At 33.3% G+C, this 21,199-nt stretch overlaps 1 protein-coding gene across 1 annotated transcript in view; it reads left to right on the forward strand.

The window, feature by feature from the left end:
* The window catches only part of LOC143247831 (gamma-aminobutyric acid receptor subunit beta-like), a 137,543-nt gene that overhangs the window by 98,978 nt on the left and 17,366 nt on the right, over positions 1-21,199 (forward strand). The window contains exons 6-7 of the mRNA XM_076496356.1: positions 492-626; positions 7,624-8,114. Of these exons, the coding sequence (XP_076352471.1) occupies positions 492-626; positions 7,624-8,114 (626 nt within the window). The remainder of the gene's footprint in view (positions 1-491; positions 627-7,623; positions 8,115-21,199) is intronic.

The raw sequence follows: 21,199 nt of genomic DNA on the forward strand, positions 1-21,199 counted from the left end.
AAACATTAAATATACAACATATCTTATATCAGGAATTCCTTTTACAGTTCGTTGTAAAACATTAAATATACAACATATCTTATATCATGAATTCCTTTTACAGTTCGTTGTAAAACATTCGAAATTTCCACTTTGTTTTTTGTCTTATTAACGTAAAGAAAATTTCTTATGAATTTCGCTATTATTCCGTGATGTCTTTAATATGATATACCCAACTTTCAAACGTTTCTCTCACACACATACAGAATAGTTCCTACTCAAGAACCTAAAGCTCAAATGTCAACACATAAGATGTGTAACGTTATAACAGTTTGAATTAAACAAAGGAAAGATGACGTTCAAGTGAAATTGACCATAGTTTTGTTTAACAATCGTGGAATAACAAACGTCACGTATGATTATTTATGTGTACTGTTCTGTCCTGCTAGTGACTGTGTAACTCTGTCTACATGTAGAGAAATTATAAATTCCGTGTCAAATTTCTCTTACAGTTGGCTACACGATGACGGATATTCGTTACAAGTGGCGGGAAGGTAACTCTGTTGGTATATCACAAGACCTGGAACTTCCACAGTTTAAAGTTGCAGGCCACAGACAAAGTTCCAAAGAAGTGGTTTTAACTACAGGTAAAGTTAACTAAAAGTTTGTGCATACATCGTTGTTTAAAGAAATAACTAGGGTTAAAAAGAAGAGGTTATTTATCGGGGTGAACAAACATGACTATTTAAAGATACAGTTAGGGTTAAATAGAACGGTTTTAATCAGGGGTGATGTGAACAAATACTGTTTAAACTTACAGTTAGGGTTAAATAGAACGGTTTTAATCAGGGGTGATGTGAACAAATACTGTTTAAACTTACAGTTAGGGTTATGAAGAACGGGTTTTTATTGTGGGTGATGTAATCAAACATCATTATTTAAAGATAGTAGGATTATAAAGAACGGGTTTTAATCATGAGTTATGTGAACAAACATAACTCTGTAGAGATATATTTTAATGCGAGTAAGATTAAAACTCGTAAATTATGGTTAGGCCTCGAATGAGGCCCGGCATGGCCAAGCATGTTAAGGCGTTCGACTCGTAATCCGAAGGTCGCGGGTTCGAATCCCGGTCGCACCAAACATGCTCGCCCTCCCAGCCGTGGGGGCGTTATAATGTGACGGCCAATCCCACTATTCGTGGGTAAAAGTGTAGCCCAAGTGTTGGCGGTGGGTGGTGATGACTAGCTGCCTTCCCTCTAGTTTTACACTGCTAAATAGGGACGGCTAGCGCAGATAGCCCTCGAGTAGCTTTGCGTGAAATTCAAAAACAAAAACAAAAGGCCTCGAATTCGTCTTTGAATACAACAATAGTTTAAATTTAAATTTGACAGTCTAATAAAGCCAGCATCGTCACGATAATTAACATTTTACATCAGTAGTTTGCAGTTCTGATCACAGGTTAACTATCCTAACAGTTCTGATCACAGGTTAACTGTTTTAACAGTTTTGATCATTGGTTAACTGTCCTAACAGTTCTGATCACAGGATAACTATCCTAACAGTTCTGATCACAGGTTAACTATCCTAACAGTTCTGATCACAGGTTAACTATCCCAACAGTTCTGATCACAGGTTAACTGTCCTAACAGTTCTGATCACAGGTTAACTATCCTAACAGTTCTGATCACAGGATAACTATCCTAACAGTTCTGACCACAGGTTAACTATCCTAACAGTTCTGATCACAGGTTAACTATCCTACATCTTTATAAAGATCATAGAACGATTTTCAGATTATGGTTCTCCAAAAAAATGGTCTCTTCAGATTTGATCAAAAGGTTTGAACAATCTGTTAAAATAACAGAAACACCTTCCATAGTTGAAAGGCTAATGTAGTGAAACAATATTGCTATTAATTAGGAATACAAGTGTAACGTTAGATAACCGGAGTTCTATGTTACAGATGTTGAATATAGTTGAAAGGCTAATGTAGTGAAACAACATTGCTATTAATTAGGAATACAAGTGTAACGTTAGATAACCGGAGTTCTATGTTACAAATGTTGAATATAGTTGAAAGGCTAATATAGTGAAACAATATTGTTATTAATTAGGAATACAAGTGTAACGTTAGATAACCGGAGTTCTATGTTACAAATGTTGAATATAGTTGAAAGGCTAATGTAGTGAAACAACATTGCTATTAATTAGGAATACAAGTGTAACGTTAGATAACCGGAGTTCTATGTTACAAATGTTGAATATAGTTGAAAGGCTAATGTAGTGAAACAACATTGCTATTAATTAGGAATACAAGTGTAACGTTAGATAACCGGAGTTCTATGTTACAAATGTTGAATATAGTTGAAAGGCTAATATAGTGAAACAATATTGCTATTAATTAGGAATACAAGTGTAACGTTAGATAACCGGAGTTCTATGTTACAAATGTTGATAATAGTTGAAAGGCTAATATAGTGAAACAATATTGTTATTAATTAGGAATACAAGTGTAACGTTAGATAACCGGAGTTCTATGTTACAAATGTTGAATATAGTTGAAAGGCTAATATAGTGAAACAATATTGCTATTAATTAGGAATACAAGTGTAACGTTAGATAACCGGAGTTCTATGTTACAAATGTTGAATATAGTTGAAAGGCTAATATAGTGAAACAACATTGCTATTAATTAGGAATACAAGTGTAACGTTAGATAACCGGAGTTCTATGTTACAAATGTTGAATATAGTTGAAAGGCTAATGTAGTGAAACAATATTGTTATTAATTAGGAATACAAGTGTAACGTTAGATAACCAGAGTTCTATGTTACAAATGTTGAATATAGTTGAAAGGCTAATATAGTGAAACAATATTGCTATTAATTAGGAATACAAGTGTAACGTTAGATAACCGGAGTTCTATGTTACAAATGTTGAATATAGTTGAAAGGCTAATATAGTGAAACAATATTGCTATTAATTAGGAATACAAGTGTAACGTTAGATAACCGGAGTTCTATGTTACAAATGTTGAATATAGTTGAAAGGCTAATATAGTGAAACAATATTGCTATTAATTAGGAATACAAGTGTAACGTTAGATAACCGGAGTTCTATGTTACAGATGTTGAATATAGTTGAAAGGCTAATATAGTGAAACAATATTGTTATTAATTACGAATACAAGTGTAACGTTAGATAACCGGAGTTCTATGTTAGAGATGTTGAATATAGTTGAAAGGCTAATATAGTGAAACAATATTGTTATTAATTAGGAATACAAGTGTAACGTTAGATAACCGGAGTTCTATGTTACAAATGTTGAATATAGTTGAAAGGCTAATATAGTGAAACAATATTGTTATTAATTAGGAATACAAGTGTAACGTTAGATAACCGGAGTTCTATGTTACAAATGTTGAATATAGTTGAAAGGCTAATATAGTGAAACAATATTGTTATTAATTAGGAATACAAGTGTAACGTTAGATAACCGGAGTTCTATGTTACAAATGTTGAATATAGTTGAAAGGCTAATATAGTGAAACAATATTGTTATTAATTAGGAATACAAGTGTAACGTTAGATAACCGGAGTTCTATGTTACAAATGTTGAATATAGTTGAAAGGCTAATATAGTGAAACAATATTGTTATTAATTAGGAATACAAGTGTAACGTTAGATAACCGGAGTTCTATGTTACAAATGTTGAATATAGTTGAAAGGCTAATATAGTGAAACAATATTGCTATTAATTAGGAATACAAGTGTAACGTTAGATAACCGGAGTTCTATGTTACAAATGTTGAATATAGTTGAAAGGCTAATATAGTGAAACAACATTGCTATTAATTAGGAATACAAGTGTAACGTTAGATAACCGGAGTTCTATGTTACAAATGTTGAATATAGTTGAAAGGCTAATATAGTGAAACAATATTGCTATTAATTAGGAATACAAGTGTAACGTTAGATAACCGGAGTTCTATGTTACAAATGTTGAATATAGTTGAAAGGCTAATATAGTGAAACAATATTGTTATTAATTAGGAATACAAGTGTAACGTTAGATAACCGGAGTTCTATGTTACAAATGTTGAATATAGTTGAAAGGCTAATATAGTGAAACAACATTGCTATTAATTAGGAATACAAGTGTAACGTTAGATAACCGGAGTTCTATGTTACAAATGTTGAATATAGTTGAAAGGCTAATATAGTGAAACAACATTGCTATTAATTAGGAATACAAGTGTAACTTTAGATAACCGGAGTTCTATGTTACAAATGTTGAATATAGTTGAAAGGCTAATATAGTGAAACAATATTGCTATTAATTAGGAATACAAGTGTAACGTTAGATAACCGGAGTTCTATGTTACAAATGTTGAATATAGTTGAAAGGCTAATGTAGTGAAACAACATTGCTATTAATTAGGAATACAAGTGTAACGTTAGATAACCGGAGTTCTATGTTACAAATGTTGAATATAGTTGAAAGGCTAATATAGTGAAACAATATTGCTATTAATTTGGAATACAAGTGTAACGTTAGATAACCGGAGTTCTATGTTACAGATGTTATAGCTCTACCAATAGCAAGTAAGCTGGAGAAATCTTGTATTCGAAGGTTTAAACACTATTGTATATATCTATAAGATATATCTGTAACAAGAAATGTAAGGAATATTCTATGTTTTAAAACGTCACTAATAGATGGAATGTTGAAGATGAATACATAATACTGTAAGTTAAGACTAACACGCACTTTGAAGTCTTATATTTCAAGGCTAACATGTGATATGCAATCCTGTATTTTAAGATTAATATATAATATTCGGCATGGCTAAGCGTGTTAGGGCGTGCGACTCGTAATCTGAGGGTCGCGGGTTCGCGTCTCCGTCGCGCCAAACATGCTTGTCCTTTCAGCCGTGGGGGTGTTATAACGTGACGGTCAATCCCACTATTCGTTGGTAAAAGAGTAGCCCAAGAGTTGGCGGTGGGTGATGATGACTAGCTGCCTTCCCTCTACTCTTACACTGCTAAATTAGGGATGGCTAGCGCAGATAGCTCTCGAGTAGCTTTGTGCGAAATTCAAAAAACAAAAACAAACATATAATATTCAGTCCTATATGGTTAAAAGTTGAAATATAAAAATTTATTCGTAAGGAAGAAAACAGCGAAAAGACTCGTTAAGCTGAAATTTCACGACACGGGATGTGAATTATAACTGGTTTTATATATATATATACAGTCCTAACCATCTATATATATATACAAAGGTTGAGTATGATTTAGCAGCCTAATTACGTCATTACTGTCTATTCATGCTCTGTCTTACGACCGTACATTCTCACAATAGTCCTACAGTGTAGTAAACATTGCAAAATACTCTGTTGTAATACTGTCACGTCCAAAGCAAATACTTCTTCTCTGCTGGCTTTCCATAAGCCTTTCAGTGTACGAAGATGACAGCTTCCCAGCGTCTGTTTTTACAGTCCAATAGCACGTGACTGGTATGTATTGCGAAACACATCGATGTACGTTTCATTCTTAGGGTAATTATGTTCACGTGACCTGTGCGTCTTACTAGACGGATGTACTTTTGATTATACTGTACACTGTTTCCTGTGGCACGCGGACAGCTATCGTTACTGACGTTTAAAGTGTTCGTGGATCCTTATGCGGATAACTATGTTAGGGGAATGACTTCTTGCAAGTCTCTTGGATTTGTCATGTTCCTCAAGCGGATCCCCATTCTGTTCTCATTTAGTTTAAGACTTATTCCAGTATCCCCTTCTTGGATATTCCAAACCTTATACTTGTACACGTTATTAGGATTTGAATGAATGGATATTTTATGTGAGAAAGAACGGATACACACCCTCCTGAAATTACTCTACTGATGAAATATCGAACAATATCAAATTGTAGTTCTTATACATTCCGTTCCAGAGCGACTTTATATGGCTGTGTTTGTCATGTGACTAAAACAATCAGACAGTTTTACCACAACTAGCTGAGTCTTCTGTATATCTGTCTCTATTTTATTTTTCATACAAAGGATATCATCATTTCCATCAAACAGTTTTAAGATGACTAGTTTCATATTTCAAACTGAATTTGAAATGATAGGGTAGGAAAATGTCTATCAAGGTATCACTTTGTTGTCTTTAACTGTTGGGAGACTTTCACAGTTTGCCGCTTTAATGACGTAATGGGCCATTAGTTTTTTTCGATAAATTAGTTTCCCGTACTGAATTAGTTTTGCTATAACCCGGTTCCTACACTGAATCATTAGTTTTACTGTAATCCGGTTCCAACACTAAATCATTAGTTTTACTATAACCCAGTTCCAACACTGAATCATTAGTTTTACTGTAACCCGGTTCCTACACTGAATAATTAGTTTTACTGTAACCCGGTTCCTACACTGAATCATTAGTTTTACTGTACTCCGGTTCCTACATTGAATTATTAGTTTTACTGTAACCCGGTTCCAACACTCAATCATTAGTTTTACTGTAACCCGGTTCCAACACTGAATTATTAGTTTTACTGTAATCCGGTTCCAACGCTGAATTATTAGTTTTACTGTAATCCGGTTCCAACAATGAATTATTAGTTTTTCTTTCACCCGGTTCCAACACTGAATTATTAGTTCTTTCTGTAACCCGGTTCCAACACTGAATCATTGGTTTCTCTGTAATCCGGTTCCTACACTGAATTATTAGTTTTACTGTAACCCGGTTCCAACACTGAATCATTAGTTTTACTGTAACCCGGTTTCAACACTGAAACATTAGTTTTACTGTAACCCGGTTCCAACACTGAAACATTAGTTTTACTGTAACCCGGCTCCTACACTGAATTATTAGTTTTACTGTAAACCAGTCTATGTACAGGTGTTTGTCAGTTTTACTGAGTGGTTCACTGTATATCAAGTTTTTTTACTTTTCGAAACGTCCACATATTATAACTTATTCCATATAAGAGAACCAGAACGTCCACATATTATAACTTATTCCCTATAAGAGAACCAGAACGTCCACATATTATAACTTATTCCCTATAAGAGAACCAGAACGTCCATATATTATAACTTATTCTCTATAAGAGAACCAGAACGTCCACATATTATAACTTATTCCCTATAAGAGAACCAGAACGTCCATATATTATAACTTATTCCCTATAAGAGAACCAGAACGTCCATATATTATAACTTATTCCCTATAAGAGAACCAGAACGTCCATATATTATAACTTATTTCATATAAGAGAACCAGAACGTCCACATATTATAACTTATTCCCTATAAGAGAACCAGAACGTCCACATATTATAACTTATTCCCTATAAGAGAACCAGAACGTCCATATATTATAACTTATTCTCTATAAGGGAACCAGAACGTCCACATATTATAACTTATTCCCTATAAGAGAACCAGAACGTCCACATATTATAACTTATTCCCTATAAGAGAACCAAACTTATTTATGGACTGATATTCTTTTAAACATCATCCTACTTGTCGTTTAGAACGCCATAATATTTATAAAACGGACAATGTAAATACTTATAAATTAGTTTAACTTCCGATCTTCCTGTGGTGACATCTTGTGTTCTCTTAGGGAACTACTCCCGACTTGCCCTGGAGATCCAGTTTGTTCGCAGTATGGGCTACTATCTGATCCAGATTTACATCCCAGCCAGTCTTATCGTGGTAATCTCCTGGGTCTCCTTCTGGCTTCACAGGAACGCCACACCTGCCCGCGTGGCCCTCGGAGTGACCACCGTCCTCACGATGACCACACTGATGTCGAGCACGAACGCGGCTCTGCCTAAGATATCGTACGTGAAGAGTATTGACGTATTCTTGGGCACTTGTTTCGTGATGGTTTTTGCCTCCCTGCTGGAGTACGCCACGGTTGGTTATTTATCAAAACGCATCACCATGAGGAAGAACCGGAACCAGCAGATCGTCAAGGCAGCAGAACAGCATCGCCAGATGTGCGCTGCTGCCGCCGCAGCTGCTGCCGAAGGTGGTGGAAGGAGAAGTAGTGGTGCCCCGGAGCCAGTAATGGTTCCCCTCAATGCCGAAGTACCAATGGTTAGGACTGCGGTAAGTAGACGACTGAATGACCCAGTAGAATGTGTCCAGTGTTGTTTCGTTGTGTAGGACTGCGGTAAGTAGACGACTGAATGACCCAGTAGAATGTGTCCAGTGTTGTTTCGTTGTGTAGGACTGCGGTAAGTAGACGACTGAATGACCCAGTAGAATGTGTCCAGTGTTGTTTCGTTGTGTAGGACTGCGGTAAGTAGACGACTGAATGACCCAGTAGAATGTGTCCAGTGTTGTTTCGTTGTGTAGGACTGCGGTAAGTAGACGACTGAATGACCCAGTAGAATGTGTCCAGTGTTGTTTCGCTGTGTAGGACTGCGGTAAGTAGACGACTGAATGACCCAGTAGAATGTGTCCAGTGTTGTTTCGCTGTGTAGGACTGCGGTAAGTAGACGACTGAATGACCCAGTAGAATGTGTCCAGTGTTGTTTCGTTGCGTAGGACTGCGGTAAGTAGACGACTGAATGACCCAGTAGAATGTGTCCAGTGTTGTTTCGTTGTGTAGGACTGCGGTAAGTAGACGACTGAATGACCCAGTAGAATGTGTCCAGTGTTGTTTCGTTGTGTAGGACTGCGGTAAGTAGACGACTGAATGACCCAGTAGAATGTGTCCAGTGTTGTTTCGTTGTGTAGGACTGCGGTAAGTAGACGACTGAATGACCCAGTAGAATGTGTCCAGTGTTGTTTCGTTGTGTAGGACTGCGGTAAGTAGACGACTGAATGACCCAGTAGAATGTGTCCAGTGTTGTTTCGCTGTGTAGGACTGCGGTAAGTAGACGACTGAATGACCCAGTAGAATGTGTCCAGTGTTGTTTCGTTGTGTAGGACTGCGGTAAGTAGACGACTGAATGACCCAGTAGAATGTGTCCAGTGTTGTTTCGTTGCGTAGGACTGCGGTAAGTAGACGACTGAATGACCCAGTAGAATGTGTCCAGTGTTGTTTCGTTGTGTAGGACTGCGGTAAGTAGACGACTGAATCACCCAGTAGAATGTGTCCAGTGTTGTTTCGTTGTGTAGGACTGCGGTAAGTAGACGACTGAATGACCCAGTAGAATGTGTCCAGTGTTGTTTCGTTGTGTATCTGGTAGATAAACTAGAGTTTTACAGATGAGAATAGTATCATGGTATTGTTAGTAGACTCAAGGTCGTGAAGGGAAACAAAGTGATATGTGTGTATTCATGATGGGTGGAATACGGTGTAGTTGCACAAACACATCATTAATGGTATTTAAACTAAAATCAGATGTAGTTACACAAAAACAATAGTAATAGTATCTAAACTGTGATCAGCTGTAGTTACACAAACACACTATAAATAGTATCTAAACTGTGATCAGCTGTAGTTACACAAACACACTATTAATAGTATCTAAACTGTGATCAGCTGTAGTTACAGAAACACATCATTAACACTAAACTCTAATCAGCTCTAGTTCCACTAACACAATATTAATAGTATCTAAACTGTGATCAGCTGTAGTTACACAAACACATCATTAACATTCTTCAAACTCTAATCAGGTGTAGTTACACAGACACAACATTATCAGTTTTTATACTGTAATCAGGTGTAGTAACACAGACACAACATTATCAGTGTTTATACTGTAATCAGGTGTACTTACACAGACACAACATTATCAGTTTTTATACTGCAATCAGGTGTAGTTACACAAACACATCATTAACAGTTTTTATACTGTAATCAGGTGTAGTTACACAAACACAACATTATCAGTTTTTATACTGTAATCAGGTGTAGTTACACAGACACAACATTATCAGTGTTTATACTGTAATCAGGTGTAGTTACACAGACACAACATTATCTGTTTTTTTACTGTAATAAGGTGTAGTTACACATACACAACATTATCAGTTTTTATACTGTAATCTGGTTTAGTTCCACAAACATAACATTATCCGTTTTTATACGGTAATCAGGTGTAGTTAAACAAACCCAACATTATCAGTGTTTATACTGTAATCAGGTGTAGTTACACAGACACAACATTATCAGTATTTATACTGTAATCAGGTGTAGTTACACAGACACAACATTATCAGTGTTTATACTGTAATCAGGTGTAGTTACACAGACACAACATTATCAGTTTTTTTACAGTAATCAGGTGTAGTAACACAGATTCAACATTATTAGTTTTTATACTGTAATCAGGTGTAGTTACACAGAGACAACATTATCAGTTTTTATACTGTAATCAGGTGTAGTTACACAAACACAACATTATCAGTTTTTATACTGTAATCATGTGTAGTTAAACAGACACAACATTTATTATATTTAAATTGTAATCAGCTAGTAGTTATATAAGCTCAACATTAACAATGTTTAAACTCTAATCAGGTGTGGTTACACACACACAACATTAACACTTTTTATACTGTAATCAGGTGTAGTTGCACAGATAGAACATTATCAGTTTTTATACTGTAATCAGGTGTAGTTACACAGACACAACATTATCAGTTTTTTTTACTGTAATGAAGTGTAGTAACACAGATACAACATTAATTATATTTAAATTGTAATCAACTAGTAGTTATATAAGCTCAACATTAACAATGTTTAAACTCTAATCAGGTGTAGTTACACAGACACAACATTATCAGTTTTTATACTGCAATCAGGTGAAGTTACACAAACACAACATTATCAGTTTTTATATTGTAATCAGGTGAAGTTACACAAACACAACATTATCAGTTTTTATATTGTAATCAGGTGTAGTTACACAGATGCAACATTATTAGTTTTTATACTGTAATCAGGAGTAGTCACACAAACACAACATTATCAGTTTTTATATTGTAATCAGGTGTTGTTACAGAGACACAACATTAATTGTATTTAAATTGCAATCAGCTAGTAGTTATATAAGCTCAACATTAATAATGTTTAAACTCTAATCAGGTGTAGTTACACAGACACAACATTATCAGTTTTTATACTGTAATCAGGTGTAGTTACACAGACACAACATTAATTGTATTTAAATTGTAATCAGTTAGTAGTTATATGAGCTCAACATTAACAATATTTAAACTCTAATCAGGTGTAGTTACACCGACACAATATTATGTGTTTTTATACTGTAGTCAGGTGTAGTTACACAGACACAATATTATGTGTTTTTATACTGTAGTCAGGTATAGTTACACAGACACAACATTAATTGTATTTAACTTGTAATCAGCTAGTAGTTATATAAGCTCAACAATAACAATGTTTAAACTCTAATCAGGTGTATTTACACAAACATAACATTATCAGTTATTATACTGTAATCAGGTGTAGATACACAGACACAACATTATCAGTTTTTATACTGTAATCAGGTGTAGTTACACAGACACAACATTATCAGTTTTTATACTGTTATCCGGTGTAGTTACACAGATACAACATTATCAGTTTTTATACTGTAATCAGGTGTACTTACACAAACGTAACATTATCAGTTAATTTACTGTAATCACGTGTTGTTACACAAACACATCATTAACAGTTTTTATACTGTAATCAGGTGTAGTTACACAGATACAACATTATCAGTGTTTATACTGTAATCAGGTGTAGTTACACAGATACAACATTATCAGTGTTTATACTGTAATCAGGTGTAGTTACACAGATACAACATTATCAGTTTTTATACTGTAATCAGGTGTAGTTACACAAACACAACATTATCAGTTTTTATACTGTAATCAGGTGTAGTTACAGAGACATAACATTAATTGTACTTAAATTGTAATCAGCTAGTAGTTATACAAGCTCAACATTAATAATGTTTAAACTCTAATCAGGTGTAGTTACACAGACACCACATTATCAGTGTTTATACTGTAATCAGGTGTAGTTACACAGACACAACATTATCAGTGTTTATATTGTAATCAGGTGTAGTTACACAGATACAACATTATCAGTTTTTATACTGTAATCAGGTGTAGTTACACAGATACAACATTATCAGTGTTTATACTGTAATCAGGTGTAGTTACACAGACACAACATTATCAGTGTTTATACTGTAATCAGGTGCAGTTGCACAAATACAACATTATCAGTTTTTATATTCTAAACAGGTGTAGTTACACAGACAGAACATTATCAGTTTTTTTACTGTAATCAGGTGTAGTAACACAGATACAACATTATTAGTTTTTATGCTGTAATCAGCTGTAGTTACACAAACACAACATTAATTATATTTAAATTGTAATCAGCTAGTAGTTATATAAGCTCAACATTAACAATGTTTAAACTCTAATCAGGTGTAGTTACACAGACACAACATTATCAGTTTTTATACTGTAATCAGGTGTAGTTACACAAACACAACATTATCAGTTTTTATACTGTAATCAGGTGTAGTTACACAAACACAACATTATCAGTTTTTATACTGTAATCAGGTGTAGTTACACAGACACAACATTATCAGTTTTTTTACTGTAATCAGGTGTAGTTACACAGACACAACATTATCAGTTTTTATACTGTAATCAGGTGTAGTTACACAAACACAACATTATCAGTTTTATACTGTAATCAGGTGTAGTTACACAAACCCAACATTATCAGTGTTTATACTGTAATCAGGTGTAGTTACACAGACACAACATTATCAGTTTTTATACTGTAATCAGGTGTAGTTACACAGACACAACATTATCAGTGTTTATACTGTAATCAGGTGTAGTTACACAGACACAACATTATCAGTTTTTATACTGTAATCAGGTGTAGTTACACAGATACAACATTATCAGTTTTTATACTGTAATCAGGTGTAGTTACACAGACACAACATTATCAGTTTTTATACTGTAATCAGGTGTAGTTACACAAACACAACATTATCAGTTTTATACTGTAATCAGGTGTAGTTACACAGACACAACATTTATTATATTTAAATTGTAATCAGCTAGTAGTTATATAAGCTCAACATTAACAATGTTTAAACTCTAATCAGGTGTAGTTACACAGACACAACATTATCAGTTTTTATACTGTAATCAGGTGTAGTTACACAGATACAACATTATCAGTTTTATACTGTAATCAGGTGTAGTTACACAGACACAACATTATCAGTTTTTTTACTGTAATCAGTGTAGTTACACAGACACAACATTAACTAGTAGTTATATTCAACATTAACAATGTTTAAACTGTAATCAGGTGTAGTTACACAGACACAACATTATCAGTTTTATACTGTAATCAGGTGTAGTTACACAAACACAACATTATCAGTTTTATACTGTAATCAGGTGTAGTTACACAAACACAACATTATCAGTTTTATACTGTAATCAGGTGTAGTTACACAGACACAACATTATCAGTTTTTATACTGTAATCAGGTGTAGTTACACAAACACAACATTATCAGTTTTATACTGTAATCAGGTGTAGTTACACAGACACAACATTAATTGTATTTAAATTGTAATCAGCTAGTAGTTATATAAGCTCAACATTAACAATGTTTAAACTCTAATCAGGTGTAGTTACACAGACACAACATTATCAGTTTTTATACTGTAATCAGGTGTAGTTACACAGACACAACATTAATTGTATTTAAATTGTAATCAGTTAGTAGTTATTGAGCTCAACATTACTGTAATCAGGTGTAGTTACACAGACACAACACTGTAATCAGGTTAGTTTAAACTGTAATCAGGTGTAGTTACACAGACACAACATTATCAGTTTTTATACTGTAATCAGGTGTAGTTACACAGACACAACATTATCAGTGTTTTTATACTGTAATCAGGTGTAGTTACACAGACACAACATTATCAGTTTTTTAACTGTAATCAGGTGTAGTTACACAGACACAACATTATCAGTGTTTATACTGTAATCAGGTGTAGTTACACAAACACAACATTATCAGTTTTTATACTGTAATCAGGTGTAGTTACACAGACACAACATTATCAGTTTTATACTGTAATCAGGTGTAGTTACACAGACACAACATTATCAGTTTTATACTGTAATCAGGTGTAGTTACACAGACACAACATTATCAGTTTTATACTGTAATCAGGTGTAGTTACACAAACACAACATTATCAGTTTTTTTACTGTAATCAGGTGTAGTTACACAAACACAACATTATCAGTTTTTATACTGTAATCAGGTGTAGTTACACAGACACAACATTATCAGTTTTATACTGTAATCAGGTGTAGTTACACAGACACAACATTATCAGTTTTATACTGTAATCAGGTGTAGTTACACAGACACAACATTATCAGTTTTTATACTGTAATCAGGTGTAGTTACACAAACACAACATTATCAGTTTTATACTGTAATCAGGTGTAGTTACACAGACACAACATTAATTGTTTTATACTGTAATCAGGTGTAGTTACACAGACACAACATTATCAGTGTTTATACTGTAATCAGGTGTAGTTACACAGACACAACATTATCAGTTTTATACTGTAATCAGGTGTAGTTACACAGACACAACATTATCAGTTTTTATACTGTAATCAGGTGTAGTTACACAGACACAACATTATCAGTTTTTATACTGTAATCAGGTGTAGTTACACAGACACAACATTATCAGTGTTTATTCTGTAATCAGGTGTAGTTACACAGACACAACATTATCAGTTTTTATACTGTAATCAGGTGTAGTTACACAGATACAACATTATCAGTTTTTATACTGTAATCAGGTGTACTTACACAAACGTAACATTATCAGTTTTTTTACTGTAGTCAGGTGTAGTAACACAGATACAACATTATTAGTTTTTATACTGTAATCAGGTGTAGTTACACAAACACAACATTATCAGTTTTTATACTGTAATCAGCTGTAGTTACACAAACACAACATTAATTATATTTAAATTGTAAAGAGCTAGTAGTTATATAAGCTCAACATTAACAATGCTTAAACTCTAATCAGGTGTAGTTACACAGACACAACATTATCAGTTTTTATACTGTAATCAGGTGAAGTTAGACAAACACTACATTATCAGTTTTTATACTGTAATCAGGTGTAGTTACAGAGACACAACATCAATTTGATTTAAATTGTAATCAGCTAGTAGTTATATAAGCTCAACATTAAGAATGTTTAAACTCTAATCAGGTGTAGTTACACAGACACAATATTATCTGTTTTTATACTGTAATCAGATGTAGTTACACAGACACAACATTAATTGTATTTAAATTGTAACCAGCTAGTAGTTATATAAGCTCAACATTAACTTTGTTTAAACATTAATCAGTTGTAGTTACACAGATAAAACATTATTTGTTTTTATACTGTAATCAGGTGTAGTTACATAGACACAACTTTATCAGTTTTTATACTGTAATCAGGTGTAGTTACACAGACACAACATTATCAGTTTTATACTGTAATCAGGTGTAGTTACACAGATACAACATTATCAGTTTTTATACTGTAATCAGGTGTAGTTACACAGACACAACATTATCAGTCTTTATACTGTAATCAGGTGTAGTTACACAGACACAACATTATCAGTGTTTATACTGTAATCAGGTGTAGTTACACAGACACAACATTATCAGTTTTTATACTGTAATCAGGTGTAGTTACACAGACACAACATTATCAGTGTTTATACTGTAATCAGGTGTAGTTACACAGACACAACATTATCAGTGTTTATACTGTAATCAGGTGTAGTTACACAGACACAACATTATCAGTTTTTATACTGTAATCAGGTGTAGTTACACAGACACAACATTATCAGTTTTATACTGTAATCAGGTGTAGTTACACAGACACAACATTATTAGTACACAGACACAACATTTATACTGTAATCAGGTGTAGTTATATAAGCTCAACATTATCAATTTTTATACTGTAATCAGGTGTAGTTACACAGACACAACATTATCAGTTTTATACTGTAATCAGGTGTAGTTACACAGACACAACATTAAATGTATTTAAATTGTAATCAGCTAGTAGTTATATAAGCTCAACATTAACAATGTTTAAACTCTAATCAGGTGTAGTTACACAGACACAACATTATCTGTTTTTATACTGTAATCAGGTGTAGTTACACAGACACAACATTATTGTATTTTAACTGTAATCAGCTAGTAGTTACACAAGCACAACATTAACAGTGTTTAAACTGTAATCAGGTGTAGTTACACAGACACAACATTATCAGTTTTATACTGTAATCAGGTGTAGTTACACAGACACAACATTATCAGTTTTATACTGTAATCAGGTGTAGTTACACAAACACAACATTATCAGTTTTATACTGTAATCAGGTGTAGTTACACAAACACAACATTATCAGTTTTTATACTGTAATCAGGTGTAGTTACACAGACACAACATTATCAGTTTTATACTGTAATCAGGTGTAGTTACACAAACACAACATTATCAGTTTTTATACTGTAATCAGGTGTAGTTACACAAACACAACATTATCAGTTTTATACTGTAATCAGGTGTAGTAATCAGCACAACATTATCAGTTATATATCAGGTGTAGTTACACACACAACATTATCAGTTTTATACTGTAATCAGGTGTAGTTACACAGACACAACATTATCAGTTTTATACTGTAATCAGGTGTAGTTACTGTAATCAGGTGTAGTTACACAGACACAACATTATCAGTTTTATACTGTAATCAGGTGTAGTTACACAAACACAACATTATCAGTTTTTATACTGTAATCAGGTGTAGTTACACAGACACAACATTATCAGTTTTATACTGTAATCAGGTGTAGTTACACAAACACAACATTATCAGTTTTATACTGTAATCAGGTGTAGTTACACAGACACATTACATTAATCAGGTGTAGTTTAAATTGTAATAATTGTATTTAAATTGTAATCAGCTAGTAGTTATATAAGCTCAACATTAACAGTGTTTAAACTGTAATCAGGTGTAGTTACACAGACACAACATTATCAGTTTTATACTGTAATCAGGTGTAGTTACACAGACACAACATTATCAGTTTTATACTGTAATCAGGTGTAGTTACACAGACACAACATTATCAGTTTTTATACTGTAATCAGGTGTAGTTACACAGACACAACATTATCAGTGTTTATACTGTAATCAGGTGTAGTTACACAGACACAACATTATCAGTTTTATACTGTAATCAGGTGTAGTTACACAGACACAACATTATCAGTTTTATACTGTAATCAGGTGTAGTTACACAGACACAACATTATCAGTTTTATACTGTAATCAGGTGTAGTTACACAGACACAACATTATCAGTTTTTATACTGTAATCAGGTGTAGTTACACAGACACAACATTATCAGTTTTATACTGTAATCAGGTGTAGTTACACAGACACAACATTATCAGTTTTTATACTGTAATCAGGTGTAGTTACACAAACACAACATTATCAGTTTTATACTGTAATCAGGTGTAGTTACACAGACACAACATTATCAGTTTTATACTGTAATCAGGTGTAGTTACACAAACACAACATTATCAGTTTTATACTGTAATCAGGTGTAGTTACACAAACACAACATTATCAGTGTTTATACTGTAATCAGGTGTAGTTACACAGACACAACATTATCAGTTTTATACTGTAATCAGGTGTAGTTACACAGACACAACATTATCAGTGTTTTATACTGTAATCAGGTGTAGTTACACAGACACAACATTATCAGTTTTTATACTGTTTTTATACTGTAATCAGGTGTAGTTACACAGACACAACATTATCAGTTTTATACTGTAATCAGGTGTAGTTACACAGACACAACATTATCAGTTTTATACTGTAATCAGGTGTAGTTACACAGACACAACATTATCAGTTTTTATACTGTAATCAGGTGTAGTTACACAGACACAACATTATCAGTTTTATACTGTAATCAGGTGTAGTTACACAGACACAACATTATCAGTTTTATTACTGTAATCAGGTGTAGTTACACAGACACAACATTATCAGTTTTATACTGTAATCAGGTGTAGTTACACAAACACAACATTATTGTCAGTAGTTTTTATTACTGTAATCAGGTGTAGTTACACAGACACAACATTATCAGTTTTTATACTGTAATCAGGTGTAGTTACACAAACACAACATTATCAGTTTTATACTGTAATCAGGTGTAGTTACACAAACACAACATTATCAGTTTTATACTGTAATCAGGTGTAGTTACACAGACACAACATTATACACAGTGTTTTATACTGTAATCAGGTGTAGTTACACAGACACAACATTATCAGTTTTTATACTGTAATCAGGTGTAGTTACACAGACACAACATTAATTGTATTTAAATTGTAATCAGCTAGTAGTTATATAAGCTCAACATTAACAGTGTTTAAACTGTAATCAGGTGTAGTTACACAGACACAACATTATCAGTTTTATACTGTAATCAGGTGTAGTTACACAGACACAACATTATCAGTTTTATACTGTAATCAGGTGTAGTTACACAGACACAACATTATCAGTTTTTATACTGTAATCAGGTGTAGTTACACAGACACAACATTATCAGTTTTATACTGTAATCAGGTGTAGTTACACAGATACAACATTACACAACATTATTAGTTTTTATACTGTAATCAGGTGTTAGTTTTTATCAGTAGTTACACAAACACAACATTATCAGTTTTTATACTGTAATCAGGTGTAGTTACACAGACACAACATTATCAGTTTTATACTGTAATCAGGTGTAGTTACACAAACACAACATTATCAGTTTTTTACTGTAATCAGGTGTAGTTACACAAACACAACATTATCAGTTTTATACTGTAATCAGGTGTAGTTACACAGACACAACATTATCAGTTTTATACTGTAATCAGGTGTAGTTACACAAACACAACATTATCAGTTTTATACTGTAATCAGGTGTAGTTACACAGACACAACATTATCAGTGTTTATACTGTAATCAGGTGTAGTTACACAGACACAACATTATCAGTTTTATACTGTAATCAGGTGTAGTTACACAGACACAACATTATCAGTTTTATACTGTAATCAGGTGTAGTTACACAGACACAACATTATCAGTTTTTATACTGTAATCAGGTGTAGTTACACAGACACAACATTATCAGTTTTATACTGTAATCAGGTGTAGTTACACAGACACAACATTATCAGTTTTATACTGTAATCAGGTGTAGTTACACAGACACAACATTATCAGTTTTATACTGTAATCAGGTGTAGTTACACAAACACAACATTATCAGTTTTATACTGTAATCAGGTGTAGTTACACAGACACAACATTATCAGTGTTTATACTGTAATCAGGTGTAGTTACACAGACACAACATTATCAGTTTTTATACTGTAATCAGGTGTAGTTACACAGACACAACATTATCAGTTTTTATACTGTAATCAGGTGTAGTTACACAGACACAACATTATCAGTTTTTATACTGTAATCAGGTGTAGTTACACAGACACAACATTATCAGTTTTTTATACTGTAATCAGGTGTAGTTACACAGACACAACATTATCAGTTTTATACTGTAATCAGGTGTAGTTGACACAACATTATCAGTTTTATACTGTAATCAGGTGTAGTTACATACAACATTATCAGTTTTATACTGTAATCAGGTGTAGTTACACAAACGTAACATTATCAGTTTTATACTGTAATCAGGTGTAGTTACACAGACACAACATTATCAGTTTTATACTGTAATCAGGTGTAGTTACACAAACACAACATTATCAGTTTTTTTACTGTAATCAGGTGTAGTTACACAGATACAACATTATCAGTTTTATACTGTAATCAGGTGTAGTTACACAAACACAACATTATCAGTTTTTATACTGTAATCAGTTGTAGTTACACAAACACAACATTAATTATATTTAAATTGTAATCAGCTAGTAGTTATATAAGCTCAACATTAACAATGTTTAAACTCTAATCAGGTGTAGTTACACAGACACAACATTATCTGTTTTATACTGTAATCAGGTGTAGTTACACAGACACAACATTAATTGTATTTAAATTGTAATCAGCTAGTAGTTATATAAGCTCAACATTAACTTTGTTTAAACATTAATCAGTTGTAGTTACACAGATAAAACATTATTTGTTTTATACTGTAATCAGGTGTAGTTACATAGACACAACTTTATCAGTTTTATACTGTAATCAGGTGTAGTTACACAGACACAACATTATCAGTTTTATACTGTAATCAGGTGTAGTTACACAGACACAACATTATCAGTGTTTATACTGTAATCAGGTGTAGTTACACAGATACAACATTATCAGTTTTATACTGTAATCAGGTGTAGTTACACAGACACAACATTATCAGTTTTATACTGTAATCAGGTGTAGTTACACAGACACAACATTATCAGTTTTATACTGTAATCAGGTGTAGTTACACAGACACAACATTATCAGTTTTATACTGTAATCAGGTGTAGTTACACAGACACCACATTATCAGTGTTTATACTGTAATCAGGTGTAGTTACACAGACACAACATTATCAGTTTTTATACTGTAATCAGGTGTAGTTACACAGACACAACATTATCAGTTTTTATACTGTAATCAGGTGTAGTTACACAGACACAACATTATCAGTTTTATACTGTAATCAGGTGTAGTTACACAGACACAACATTATCAGTTTTATACTGTAATCAGGTGTAGTTACACAGACACAACATTATCAGTTTTATACTGTAATCAGGTGTAGTTACACAGACACAACATTATCAGTTTTATACTGTAATCAGGTGTAGTTAGGTGTAGTTACAGACACAACATTATCAGTGTTTATACTGTAATCAGGTGTAGTTACACAGACACAACATTATCAGTTTTTATACTGTAATCAGGTGTAGTTACACAGACACAACATTATCAGTTTTTATACTGTAATCAGGTGTAGTTACACAGACACAACATTATCAGTTTTATACTGTA

Source organism: Tachypleus tridentatus, chromosome 3, assembly GCF_004210375.1.
Source record: "Tachypleus tridentatus isolate NWPU-2018 chromosome 3, ASM421037v1, whole genome shotgun sequence".
Taxonomy (NCBI): domain Eukaryota; kingdom Metazoa; phylum Arthropoda; class Merostomata; order Xiphosura; family Limulidae; genus Tachypleus; species Tachypleus tridentatus.